The sequence below is a fragment of the Chlorocebus sabaeus genome, chromosome 3 (assembly GCF_047675955.1).
Source record: "Chlorocebus sabaeus isolate Y175 chromosome 3, mChlSab1.0.hap1, whole genome shotgun sequence".
In the NCBI taxonomy this organism is placed as follows: domain Eukaryota; kingdom Metazoa; phylum Chordata; class Mammalia; order Primates; family Cercopithecidae; genus Chlorocebus; species Chlorocebus sabaeus.
The window spans coordinates 80366574-80380376 of NC_132906.1; the positions used below are offsets into that span (position 1 = coordinate 80366574).

General features: G+C 47.2%; 1 protein-coding gene across 3 annotated transcripts in view; it reads left to right on the forward strand.

Annotated features, from left to right (window-relative positions):
* Nucleotides 1–13803, forward strand: part of FARP1 (FERM, ARH/RhoGEF and pleckstrin domain protein 1) — a 295496-nt gene that overhangs the window by 235289 nt on the left and 46404 nt on the right. For all 3 annotated transcript variants that reach the window (XM_038007719.2, XM_007960723.3, XM_073014449.1), the window contains 7 exons: nt 2296–2410; nt 3252–3399; nt 5960–6055; nt 7534–7697; nt 8393–8461; nt 11168–11243; nt 12759–13005. In XM_038007719.2, the coding sequence (XP_037863647.2) occupies nt 2296–2410; nt 3252–3399; nt 5960–6055; nt 7534–7697; nt 8393–8461; nt 11168–11243; nt 12759–13005 (915 nt within the window). The remainder of the gene's footprint in view (nt 1–2295; nt 2411–3251; nt 3400–5959; nt 6056–7533; nt 7698–8392; nt 8462–11167; nt 11244–12758; nt 13006–13803) is intronic.

Consider the following 13803-nt stretch of genomic DNA (forward strand, 5'->3'; position numbering starts at 1 on the left):
AAACTGGACCATTTGGCCATCTCTATATGGAATGATGGGAAAGAGTGTGTTCTGAGAATTAAGAAGCCCAAACATAAAACTCCCAGGACATTTCGGATTTAAGGAATTCCTCCTTAGACAGACAAAGCTCATTATTCTCAGATTCTGTCTTTGCAGATTTGCTTATTTACTTGTAACCCCCAAATGAACACTCATGTGCTTTCACGGTCATTTGTGGATATGCCCAGGATGGTGAAAAATGGTAGTCACCTGATGTGCATTCCTAGTGGAGACCAAATGAGGCAAAGCTCTGCCTTCTGGTTTTTTTCTCGTACTGTTAATAAGTATCCTTTTTATGGTCTATTTAATGCCACACTTCTCGCATTTTTGTGCGTACTGTTGGTGATTTCACTGTTTAAACAGTCCCCAGGCGTTGTGCGGAAGCGCTGTCTGTCTTGTGTCCCCGCGTGCAGCGCCATCTGCCTGATAGAGCAAATGTGTGTTAGGTAAGTGGCATTCAGGCATGAGTTCAGCTGCTCTTGGCCATGAGCTCAGTGTGAAGAAACTGGCAATGTGTATTTAAGATGGCTTTCAACAGAAACACACATAAGACACGGCCAGTTAACTGAAATGTTGTTTCAAGACTACTGGAGGAAACTCACCCCATATTTCCCCTAGGAGAAATGATTCAGGAATGGCTAATTCAGTGTTTATGGTAACCTTATAGATCATAACTGCCTCTAATAATGAGCATCAACTGCATTTCCTTGGGACCAGATAGAAGGAATTGCAGAGAAGCCAGGCCCTCTACTGTCAAGGCGACAGATAATGATGGCAGTATAACCAGGCATGCCCCCATTTCTGTGCCATTTTCTGTGATGGAGGGTGGCAATTTTACTCTATTTAGGAAGAGAGAAATCAGTCCAGAAAAGGCAATTAGGAAATAGTGTTGTTGGTCTTTCGGATGATGAGGAAGCAAGTAAGGGAGGGGTTCTTCCAGTGCCCCAGCTGCTGCCAGGTGTGGTGGCATGGCTTTGTGCAGAACAGATATCCTCAGTGGGTGTGACTGATGACAACACCCAGGCCATGTCCTGCTTGATTATTGGAGTGCATTGCCCTAGGTGTGACAAGCCGCTTCGTGTGACAGAATGAAAGGTGAGTTTCATAGCAACAGTTCCCTTGGTTTTTATCAAAACAGCTGGGCTCTGGTCATTAGGCTATTTTTTATTAAGCTTGTTTTACAGTATATGTGATACAAAGAAAAAGGTGTACTGTCTCAGAGGTGTAACAGTGGGTGTACACTGACCTTGAGCTAGTGTTGTTAAGGCGCAAGTCTGATTTTAAAGCTTGCTCTGTCCTTTCCTTTCCACATTCCAGCAGTATTGAGGACTATCTTGAGGTTATGCGAGAAAACAAGGTTATGTGAGAATCATAGTTCTCATAGATAAAAACGTGTAAGACTTTGCAATCTGATCTGTTATTTCTGACAAGACTACGAAAAGTTCAATAAACTCTTATAATTTTTTAAGCGTTAGATTATCTACCTTTGTACCCACTGACAATCCTCCTTTCTCTACATGATAAACCATTTGGGTTTTGCACTAGTCATTGCTAATATATAAGTTTCACTTTGATTTTTATAAAGTCTTGAAGTTTTAGGGCTTGCTAGGAGGTCATACGGTTATCACCCACATGTGTAGAATTTACTGCCAAGAACCTCCCCAGGCGGATGGGGAGAAAAAAACCGGGAGCAGGTATGGCGAAGATGGATGATTCTGAGGTTTTTTTTCTTTTTTGAACATGGAGTCTTGCGGTGTCGCCCAGGCTACCATGCAGTGGCGTGATCTCAGCTCACTGCAACCTGTACCTCCCAGGTTCAAGCGATTCTTCTGCCTCAGCCTCCCCGGGAACTGGGATTACAGGTGCCCGCCACCACGCCCAGCTAATGTTTGTATTTTCGGTGGAGATGAGGTTTTGCCATGTTGCCCAGGCTGATCTCGAACTCCTGACCTCAAGTGATCCGCCCGCGCTGAGCTTCCAAAGTGCTGAGATTACAGAGGTGAGCTACTGCGCCTGGCCTTGAAGCTGCTTTCCGACTGTTAGAGATGAGGAGGAGTGAAAACTGTCTTCTCATGTCACCACAATTGATAAATATATCCTCGCATCCCGTTTCTGAGATCTAACCATTCTGATGTTCCCCACCAACTGGACTCACCTTATGTTGTCTGCTAGCTTCTGTTGGGCTAGCTGGGGAATATTGACAAACTGGGAAGTGTCCTTCCTACATGACCTGTTCTTCTTTCTGTTTCTTTTTAGCTGAGATTGGGGATTTTGATGAAGCCTTGGACAGAGAGCACTTAGCAAAAAATAAATACATACCTCAGCAAGACGCACTAGAGGACAAAATCGTGGAATTTCACCATAACCACATGTAAGTCTCATTCTTGGCTCCATATTCCCTCTGAGCCGGTTCTCTCTGCCTCCAGTGTACATGGGTGTACATCCCAGCCACCCCCCACAGAAACTATTGTGGAGAAAAACACTAAGGGTGAGGGAAAAAGATCACAGAGGCTCACTGGGATGTGGTGATTCATCCTGGGCTCTCAGAAGCACAGGTCACCCACTGAAGCCTGGAACTTAGGGATGCCCAGGCTTTGGAACGAAAGAGAAAGTAAGAGCAAAGGACCGTCCAGTTATCATCCTAATGAGAAATTGGGAAAGGGACATGGTTACCTTGGGACAAGGTCAGAGTATCATAAAAATCCAGAACCTTTGTAGCATCTCCATTTTTGTTTTTGTTTGGATTAATAAAACATTTTCAGAGGACTCATGGTGCTTTTCGTTGTTGTTTTAAGGAAACATTGGAGCCTGATGGCCATATGAAAAGGTGTTCTCTTGAACTTTTTTTTTGCAGGTTTAGGTTATTGAAAGCAACTAAAATCTTGTTTTAACACAGTGGTGTTTTGCTTTTATATGACCTTAAAGGAAACTCTTTGAGATTCCCCCCACTCTCAAAACAAAACAAAACAAAACAAAACTGGCTGAGTCTGGAGACTTTTGGGGTTTTATGTTCCATGAGCAATGGACCTTTTGTCCTAGCTGCTAGACTTTGGGTTACAGTGAATGGGAGGTTGAGTGTCATCTGATCGGGTAGCCCCAGTGTTTGTGATGAAATGCCTTTTTATTTCCCAGGAGAAGCTTCTTAATCTCCAATTAACAGACGCAGGGAATTCAAATCTCCTGGCCTTTCTCTTTAATTTTTGTTTTGTCAGTGGACAAACACCAGCAGAATCAGATTTCCAGCTCCTAGAGATTGCCCGTCGGCTCGAGATGTATGGAATCCGGTTGCACCCGGCCAAGGACAGGGAAGGCACGAAGATCAATCTGGCCGTTGCCAACACGGGAATTCTAGTGTTTCAGGTGAGAGCCTTGAGAACACGGCCCGGTTCCCTCGGTGATGGAGAGAGAAGAGCTGGCCCTTCAACTCTGATTCATATTCAGTGGGCCAAGACCTCTAATTGTTATTTTTCGACGAACAAAGAAAAATTGACCTCATCTCAGGCTTTCTGTTTCCCAGGCCCTCAGCTCCCAGATTCTATTTCACTTACTTTGCCCTGTTTGGGGAATCCCTATTACAGATTTGTTTGGTTTTATTGACTTTGTAGCATCCCAGCAACATGTAGCTCTCCATGGACCTACACTTAGAACACAGTGTAATGGAATCGAGACTTTAGGTCCCCGAATAAACACCTTTTTCACACTTACAGATGATACTTTGCTGTAATGTGATCCTTTTTTTTTTCCCCCAAACCCAGTTTGGGTTGAGCCAGCTTATTAGGTTGGGACTTCAGATATACTTAAAGAGTGTTAGGCACACTTTTAAGATATAGCAGTTTTATAAATTCATAAAAGCCACATTCTTGCAATTTTGTAGCAAAACACATACTGCACTTGAATTCTTACGTGTATTCTACTTAAGGACATAGTGATTCTCTGCACTCTAAAAGGTGTGCTCTGTTGATCATTCTGCTATTGGACTGTTTCATTGATCATTGCTTCTCTCTTAATAGCCTTATTGAAGTATTGCTGGCGTACAATAAAGTGCACACACTTGAAGTGCATAGTTCAGTAGGATTTTATTATATATGTGTATATCCTGTAAAATTCCCAACAAAACCAGCAGAATGAACATATTCACCCCCAAAAGGCGGTTCAGTACATTCCTTTTCAACACAAGCGGGTAACCTGTGCTTTTAGTTTCAAATGGATATAGAGAAAGCACCTGCCTTTGTCATGAAATGGGATTAGATTTCACCCAGTTATGAAGTTGTAAATATATTCAGGACCTAAAACCCTTTTTTGAGCTCTTCCAGGTTTGCGTATATTTCCCCCTCATCTTTTATCAAAAGAGTTCCAGTGATTCTGTGTTCATGCACCAGAAGTTTTTGACAGCATAATTATTACAGAATCACATCCCAAGAGGAGTTAAGCCAGCTTCCTACCAGGCGGTAGGGAGTGACATTGTGAGAGCAGTGTGGTAGTCAAGGCGAATTTTTTCTCGACAGTTTTTGACCTGCATGCATAGCCTCTGAGTACCTGATAAGAGAAACAACAATAGGCCGGGCGCAGTGGCCCACGCCTGTAATCCCAGCACTTTGGGAGGCCGAGACAGGTGGATCACCTGAGGTCAGGAGTTCGAGACCAGCCTGGCCAACACGGTGAAACCACGTCTCTACTAAAAATACAAAAATTAGCTGGGCGTGATGGCATGCACCTGTAATCCCAACTACTTGGGGGGCTGAGGCAGGAGAATCACTTGAATTTGGGAAGCGAAGGTTGCAGTGAGCCAAGATCGCACCACTGCCCTCCCGCCTAGGTGACGGAGCAAGACTGTCTCAAAAAAGAAAAACAATAAAGCCAAGTGGAGTTTTCAGTACTATCATTAAATTTCAAATCACAACCCTGAACCATTTCTAAAAAGTATTAAGAAGGAAAAGACGTGTCTAACAATTGAATTAATGTGCTTTGATTGTGTTTGACACAACCCTAAGTACTGGGAATACCTGGGTAATGTAGTCACCTACAAAACCTGTGTCTTGGAACCCACCTTCTTGCCAGTGCCCCATTGCTTCATTCTTGCCACGTTGAATGAACAGGCCTGGTGTTCCAGTGGGCTCCAGAGGAATTCTAATTTCAGCTGAGACTGGGCAGATGGGAGTTGGTATCCAGCAGCTCCCCATTGTTTCTCCACGTTGGTTGGAGACAGTGACTACCTGGCTGCCACACACGATGAGGATGTGTGTGCCCCGCCCAGAGACTGTGCTGGCCTTGAAGACACACGGCAGGCCTGGCCTCCCGTCCTCAGTTCTGCCGGTGCTGTTGGAAGCTTGATGGGCCCAGGAGCCAGACCAGTGTAGATGAAGCAGGGAGTTGATTGCAAACCTGCTGAATGTTAACCATAGCTGCCAGGAAGGCGTGTGCTTGGAAGTCTCTTTCTGCCGCATTAAATGTGTCATTTGCGGCAAATTAAAATATATCCATGTTGCAGTTTCCATGTCTATAAAATGAAAATAATAAATCCGTCTTGCTGGATTTTGTCATATAAGGGTTGTTAAGACACAGCGTGTAAAGCCCTCAGGATGGTACCTGGCACTTCATGAGTCCTGGCAGCTAACGATTGTGGTGGTTGTCATGGTTTTTATTTCTATTTATCTTTCCTCTCATCATTACCTTGACTAATTTCCTCTCTCCCTAGAGGTAGACTTAGTTTGAATGCCAAAATCCTATAATTAGTGAGAAATAATGATCCAGGCACAGGTATCATCCGATAGCCACAGATCCTGTGAGTTCTCTGCAAAAGGCGTCTCTACTGAGCAATCTCCTGCCAGCCCTCTTCCTTTAGCTCCCATAAGCAAAGCAGACCAACTCGTAAGTTGCTTGTTATGCATTTCCTGGCTCACTGCTACTGTCTTTCTTTTAGGGTTTCACTAAGATCAATGCCTTCAACTGGGCCAAGGTGCGGAAGCTGAGCTTCAAGAGGAAACGCTTTCTCATCAAGCTCCGGCCAGATGCCAATGTAAGTGGTCCCGGTGGGAGAGGGGACCCATTGAGCCATGGGATGGCACGTGTCCTGCAAAGGGTGGAGGTCTGCACTTGGCAGGGCTTCCGCTGAACCTGTGGCCAGTGCCACCCAGGTGCTTTGGTCCACATGAAAGCCGAGCGTCTCCAGGACAGATGTATCCAAATGGTCGGTAACTCCAGGGCTGCCATCATTGGTAAACAGAGAGCGTAAAGGAGGTACATGAATGTGTACCAGGGGAGACGGTCATTTCCCTGCACAAATCCAGGCAGCCCCTCCTGACAAACAACCTGGGCTGTGCTGTTGCTGCGTATCCAGCCCCAGGCTGCACCTGGAGACCCCATTCAGTATCCTGCCCTACCCCAGGCATAGACTGACTTCCCCAATCCCTGCTGGAGGCCCTGAGCCCCCAGTGGAACTCATTTGCATGGGCTAATTAGGTTCCCTTCCCCACTTACTTCCCACAACACACCTACCGCTGTGACCCACGCCAGGACTGGGACGGGAAGGGAGGAGCCACCTCTTCTTTGTCTGCCAGAAATGGTGACGGAGGAGGTGGGTTATGTGCCCTGGGCGTCTGTCCCCAACCAGCATGTAGAGTTTTTTCCCATGGCAGAGAAGATGATAAATGGCAATCGGGCTTATAGTTTAGGTACAATCTGCGTTCAGCAGGCTTTCATGGCCCGACCTGGGAAGCATATACCCATTTTAAATGGTTTTCCATGGAAAAACTCACTGGAGTTCCAAAAAGCTGCCTTATAAATAAAGCACTGCAGCACAGCTTGTTTGTAAGTTGGGTCCACCCATAACTGTGAGATCCCCCAAAATAGTTGAAACTGCTGGGAATGCTAAGGACGGTAGTAACTTTGGTTTATATAATATGGCCACTTCAATTGGGAGCAGGCAATTTCCATATCCCCTTTCCAGAATCAAAGGGCATGATTTTTTTCAGCCGAGAGTGATACTTTTGTGCTCCAGAAAAAAAATGTCATTTTCTGTGTAGTTCCTGGGGTGGCCTGGAGCCCAGAGCCATGGTGACTTTACAGAGAAACCACGTAAGAGCCAATGTTGACACGAAGTGTGAGGAAGAGGATGAACGTTGTGTTTCAGTGATTTTAAGGAGGCAGGAAGGAACTTCCAGTATTTGGGTTTTGTTTTTCAAGGAAACGTAAGCGAAATAAACATAATTTGTACATGAAATCTGTCAAAAGATGGTGTCCCTTCCATTGAAGCCACGTGACTGGGTCTGTTACTCATCTAAGAGATTCTCTGGGGAAGAAAATGATGGACTAGGGACTGCATCTTGTCCTTAAGAATAACTAGAGTTTAGTAAGTCTTTGCATTGATGGTCATGCTATAATAAAATACACAGCGAAAACTTTATTGGACAAAGCTATCTTCTGCTCCTTTTCTCCTGTTTCAGTGACGTATCTGTGGGTAATGGAAAAAACCAACGTTGTCTTTTCCCTTTTTAGAGTGCGTACCAGGATACCTTGGAATTCCTGATGGCCAGTCGGGATTTCTGCAAGTCCTTCTGGAAAATCTGCGTTGAACATCATGCCTTCTTTAGACTTTTTGAAGAGCCCAAACCAAAGCCCAAGCCCGTCCTCTTTAGCCGGGGGTCATCATTTCGGTTCAGGTGAGGTCGCCACTTCGTGCCTCCATTTACTGGGTGCACGTTTTTCCTCCTGCCTCTCACAGCCGCTGTGACACACAGCAGGTAGGGGAGGTGAACACTCATTGGCCTCCGGGAGCTATGACCAAGTGGGGGCGCTTGTATCGTAATCCCAGTGGGCTCTGTTTGAGCAGCAGAGAGGCACTAGGCAAAGCCACCCAGTCCTGGTAAACATCTAGCGGGAGTCTCTAACTCAGAAAGGATTTCCTCTCTCTGTAGAGGTACAAATGTCTTACTAACATTTGGTGTTGCTTCATAGAATATGTGGACTTGCACGTTATTGGTTAACTTTTCCATTCATTTTTAACAAATCATTGTCTGCCGTGTGTCAAACACTGTTCCAGGCGCTGAGGCCAATGATCTCTGCCTTCATGAAAGGTACATGCTCTTGGGATGGTTGCTTAGTAACCAAACACAGTTACCAAGTGGGCTTCGTTAATTGAACATTTTTTCTGTATATTCAAGGAAAATATCAAGAGACTGAATGGACCCAAAAATACAGAGTTTGTAGGATTTCTTTTAGTCCTGGCTAGCCGAGAAATCCTGCATCTCTCCCAGTTAGGGAAGGAGGGAAAGTGAAGCCTCTGAAGCATCATTTGCGTGTTTAAATGAGAATATCTTGGTATTTCTCCCCTTCCCTGTTGTGGTCTCTGTTTCAGTGGTCGGACTCAGAAGCAGGTTCTGGACTATGTTAAAGAAGGAGGACATAAGAAGGTGCAGTTTGAAAGGTAAGAGAAGCTTCGATGCTGCTTCTAGTCTGAGAAGGCTGATAGTTTATTGCTGCTAAATATTTCTTCACCCAGACTTCAGACTTGGTGTCCCTTGAGTTGTAAATGACAGTCTCAGTCATTTTCAGCAAGTCCAGCTTTAGAGATGAAGGTTTTAGAGCCCCAGGGGCATGCCCTCGAGAGTGAGATGAGAACAGACAGAGAGGACCAGGGAAGGCGGGAGAGGACATTAGTAAGGGGAAGGAGAGAAGGGCTCAGGATGTCACCACAGGGAATGAAGTGTCATAAAAACTAGCTCAATGATGAGTCCTTCAATATTTTGGGATTTGTACTGAAAGTATGTCTATGAACTTTTTAAGTAAATCTGGATGAGCAGAAACAGGATTTTTTTTTTTTTTTTTCTCTGTCACCCAGGCTAGAGTGCAGCGGTGTGATCACAGCCCACTGCAGCCTTAGCCTCTGGGACTCTATCAGTCCTCCCACCTCAGCTTCCTGAGTAGCTGGGACCACAGGTGCCCACCACCGCTTGTAGCTAATGTTTTGTAGAGATGAGGTCTCCCTATGTTGCCAGGGCTGGTCTCAAACTCTTGGACTCAAGCCATCTTCCCGCCTTGGGCTCCCAAAGTGCTGGGATTATGGGCAAGAGCCACCATGCCCAGCCAGAAACAGGATTTATTATTGCCGTTGTTGTTGTTCTCAAACACTTACAGCCCTTCGTGTGTGCCAGGCTGTTCCAAGCACTATGCCTGTGTGAACTCATTGAGTCTTCACCTCAGCTGTGTGACGTCAGTGTTCTTTTATTCCCTTTGTAAAGACGGAGACACTGAGTCCCCAGCAGGTGAAATAAGTAGCCCAGGTCTCACAGCTGCTAAGCAGCTTCTGGCCAGCCAGCTCCCGAGCCCGGTGCTCCAGGAAGGAGCAGCAGAACCTGAGGGAGGGTAAAGGAGCAAAGCGTGGGGCCGCAAGCACTAGTTAGTGCAGGTAGGGTCTTTAAAAACTTTTTCTCGTTTTCATACATTTAAAAAATTATAATAAAGTACACAGAAGTCAGCAAACACCCAGATTCCTACTAAGAATGAACAGCCATTAACAGCCGGACTCATTTGTTTCTGGGGTTGTTTTTTCTTCTTTTATTTGCAGCTCTCGTTACAGACGTGGTAAAACCCCTTGAACCACCAGCTCTGGTAATTTCCCTTCTCTCCTCCTCAGAGGCAGCTGCCACATTTCGGCTTCTTTCTGTATGCGTATTACTGCATCCCAACAGAATGTGTAGAATTGCTGTGGAGGCCGGGCACTGTGGCCTATGCCTGTAATCCCAACACTTTGGGATGCCGAAGTGGGTGGATCACTTGAGCTCAGGAGTTTGAGACCAGCCTGGGTAACATGATGAAACCTCATCTCTACCTTAAAAAAAAAAGAAAAAAATTAGGTGGATGTGGTGGTGCACGCCTGTGGTCCCAGTTTCTTGGGAGGCTGAGGTAGGACGATTGCTTGAGCCTGGGAGGTCAAGGCTACAGTGAGCCAAGATTATACCACTGCCCTCCAGCTCTGGGCCACAGAGCAAGATCCTATCCCCCCCACAAAAAAAAGGAATTGCTCTGAGTGTGTTCTTTTCATTCATATTAGTACTCTCGTATATAATTCTTCATCTTGCTTTTTTAATACTACTTTTTTTTTTGAGGTCTGTTTTAAGGGCCACACAGTAAGTAGTACGAAGATACTGCACTGTATTTCTCTGATTCCCTATTGAGAACCATCCAGGTTATTTTAGTGTTTCGTTTTGATTTTGCTGAAATAAACCTGCTTCTGTGGCCATCCCTGCGTCTTCCTTCTACCGCAGCTCTGTGATGCTTTCTCATGCCCTGTCTCCAGAAATGTCACATTCAGGAGGTTTTTTTGCAGGCATGTCTGGAGATGAATCCCATCATTTTCTTAGACAGTCAATGGTTAGTATTTGAAGACCATGTAAGAAGTAGCCCAGTTCTCTGTTTCAGAATGTGGATCTCTAGAGCTTTTCTGTGCTAACCTGGAGTATTTTGAAGAAGAGCTGGATGTATCTGGGAATAGAATCTATATTTATACAGTCTCACGAATTTCAGGACCAGAGCATTTGAGTGCCTGTTTGATAGGGAAAAGGGGAATAGGCAGACTGAGAGGGAAGAGATGAAAGAGACGTGTCAAGATGCTGTTAAAGTCAGTTCCTTCTACTGTTGAGGGCAGGCCTTTTCCTTTGAACTTACCACTTTGATAGAGTGAGCGGATGAGTGGTAATTGCCTCTGTTACAGAACTGATCCAGAAAATAATTACCTAAAGTACATGAATTGATTTCGTATTGTTAGACCATAGCTGGCCATTCAGAGCATGGAAGGACCCAGCCACGTCCTCCCTTCTCTGTGACTTTCCCCTTAACTAGAAAGGTCCTGCTTAGTTGCTAAATGTTTCTTCACCAGCTGCACCATGAGAACTACCACAAGGGCTTCTGAGAACTTCTCCAAGATGTAAATAACCCTTGGGCCATGCAAGTGCTACCAAAGGATGAGTGCGTGTCTGTTTCCAAGTAGCATTTGTAAAGGCGGCTCTGGGTACCATCATTATTGAGGAAGGCACTGATGCGTCTAACAAAAGGACCTTTGCTTCATTTAAAACAAAGAAAAAAGAAACAAAAACCTCACCTAACATTAATGATCTTGTGTGATTTTTCCCAGGAAGCACAGCAAGATTCATTCTGTCCGGAGCCTTGCTTCACAGCCCACAGAACTGAATTCGGAAGTGCCGGAGGAGGTCAGTGATGGCGCTGTCCTATGATAACTCTGCTCTTCCCCACACTTCCTCCACGGAGCCCTGGGCTTCCTAGTGGGCTTTCTGGTTCTCCGTCCTTTCCTTTGGGGTTTTTAGCAGATGAGAATCTGATTATGGGCCTTGGCTTTGACCAGACATAGGCTTTGTGCCATGTGCCAGCAGCCTGAGCTCAGAGACCCTGGAGCGTGTTGTGTTTTCAGCTGCCTTCTGATCTCCCATGCGGCACCCTAAGCCACTGAGAACTCAGCTCAGCAGCGGAACCATCGCTGCAGTGGGCAGAGCTGAGACCGGCTCTCCAGCTAAATGGGTCCACGTGGGAGGAGATGGGGACCCGCTTTGTAACCAGTGGGTGTAGCTCCTGCCTGGTGCCAAGGCCAGAAGCCTTTGCTGGCACAGAGCTGGCTGGCGAGTTCCCAGAGCTTGTATTGCAGGGCAGTGACCACAATTGACAGTAGGAGACTTTATCACTCTTGCTCTGAGGGTGGCAAAAGCTCATTTTCCCTGGAGTTGGTCTCTGGGTAAGTTTTCAGGGCTTTCTCTAAAAGAGAAAAGAAACTTGGGGAAGAATATGAAGGAGGTTTCATTGTGTGCATCCAAAAAAACCCCTTTCCCCATCCAGGCTGCCCTGAGAAGTATAAGTGTCCTTTGTCGTTTTTCTGATGACTGTGTCAACTTGCTTGAGGGGTCCCTGATGTGCCTGCCCACCCTTCCCTGGAGACCCCCTGTGGGCTGGAAGGGCTGGCTTGTTCCGTAGAAGCTTTACAAGCCCAATATGAGCCGGGCGTGGTGGCTGGCACCTGTAATCCCAGCACTTTGGGAGGTCAAGGCGGGAGGATCACTTGACCCTGGAGTTCAAGACCAGCCTGGGCAACATAGGGAGACCCCTGTCTCTATAAAAAAAATTTAAAATTTAACCGAGTGTGGTGGCACATGCCTGTGGTCCCAGCCACTTGGGAGGCTGAGGTAGGAGGAGCGCTTGACCCCAGGAGTTCAAGGCCAGCCTGGACAACACAGGGAGACCCCATCTCTACAAAAAAAAATTTTTTTAATTAGCCGGACATGATGGCGCAGGACTGTGGTCCCAGCTACTTGGGAGGATTGCTTGAGCCCAAGAGGTTGAGGCCGCTGTGAGCTGTGATTGCACCACTGCACTCCAGCCTAGATGACAGAGTAAGACCCTGTCTACCCCTCCAAAAAAAAGAAAAGGAGAGCAAACCCCAGCATGAGTCGGTGGGCCTTGGAAAGCAGAGACCGGGCCTGGCTTGTGCTGCCAGGAACAGTGCTGTCAGCCACCACGCCCAGAAGGAACCTTCTGGATTACGCCCAGATGTGCTTTCCTGACTGCTGTTATGTCAGAGCGCTTCGGGGCAGTCCTCCCGCCGGAGAGGCCTCAGGTGTTCTTCCGGGAGGCCCTGGCTCTCCTTTTCCGTTTTCAGCCTTGGAGTAACAGTCTCCCTCTTCTGCATCTCTCTACACCTTTTTCCCCACCCCACCCAGTCTCAGCAGAGCGCCAGCCTTACATTTGGAGAAGGTGCCGAATCTCCAGGGGGCCAGAGCTGCCAGCAAGGAAAGGAACCGAAGGTTTCCCCGGGGGAGCCGGGGTCGCGCCCGAGCCCTGCGCCGAGAAGCCCCGCGGGTAACAAGCAGGTGGACGGAGCCGCCTCGGCGCCCACAGAGGAAGAGGAGGAGGTCGTTAAGGATAGGACCCAGCAGAGTAAACCTCAGCCCCCGCAGCCAAGCACAGGTCCAGCATCCCGGGCTGCCAGAGGCAGCAGTACTTCCATTCCTTTCATTGACTGCAGTGACGTAGATAGTGAATACGACCTTCTTAGAGAACAAGCGTCCCGGTCCCGGTCCCGGTCCCAAACAAATGACAATTATGAGGGTGATCTGACCAGCGGTGTCTATCTGCTGTCCAGGGACGAGGGGCCAAGAGAGGCTAGGCGTAGGGCTTCCCCGCACTCTGCAAAGTCCTCCCGGCCTCCTTCCAGAGAATTCCTTGATGACGATTCAGCAGACATAACCTTTGATATGAGCGGGAGCCCTCGACTCCCAAGGCATAGCTCTCTCATAGATGAAATGTTCAAGGGCTCTGCTGGTCACAGCCCCCTAGCCACCCCATTGTCTCCCAGCAGCAGAAGTTCAAGTCCAAATATGAGTTGGGACAGAACTGGCTCTCAAGGCTATGTTTCTGAAAATGGACATGACCGTAGAGAGGGGAGTATGGGGGAAGACACTCTCCCGGGCCAGGGTCCTCCTTATGAACACTGTTCCCCCACCTCGCCAAAGCCATACTTGCGGAATCTTCCTGGTAGATATAATAAGTCAGAGACAGATCCACTCATCCTTAGCCAGGTAGCATTTACCCCGGAGGCCATGGATGGGCTTGGTGGCCGTGGGAAGGGGGGGCAAGCCAGTGCAGCTGCTCCCGAGGGTAGAAGGCTGGCTAATGGCACCACCCCCGTGGGTGCAGCCTCCAAGGTCCTTGCCGTGCAGTCAGTGTGTGCCAGTGGCATGGCGGGGCAACTGGCACCTCTGCAAG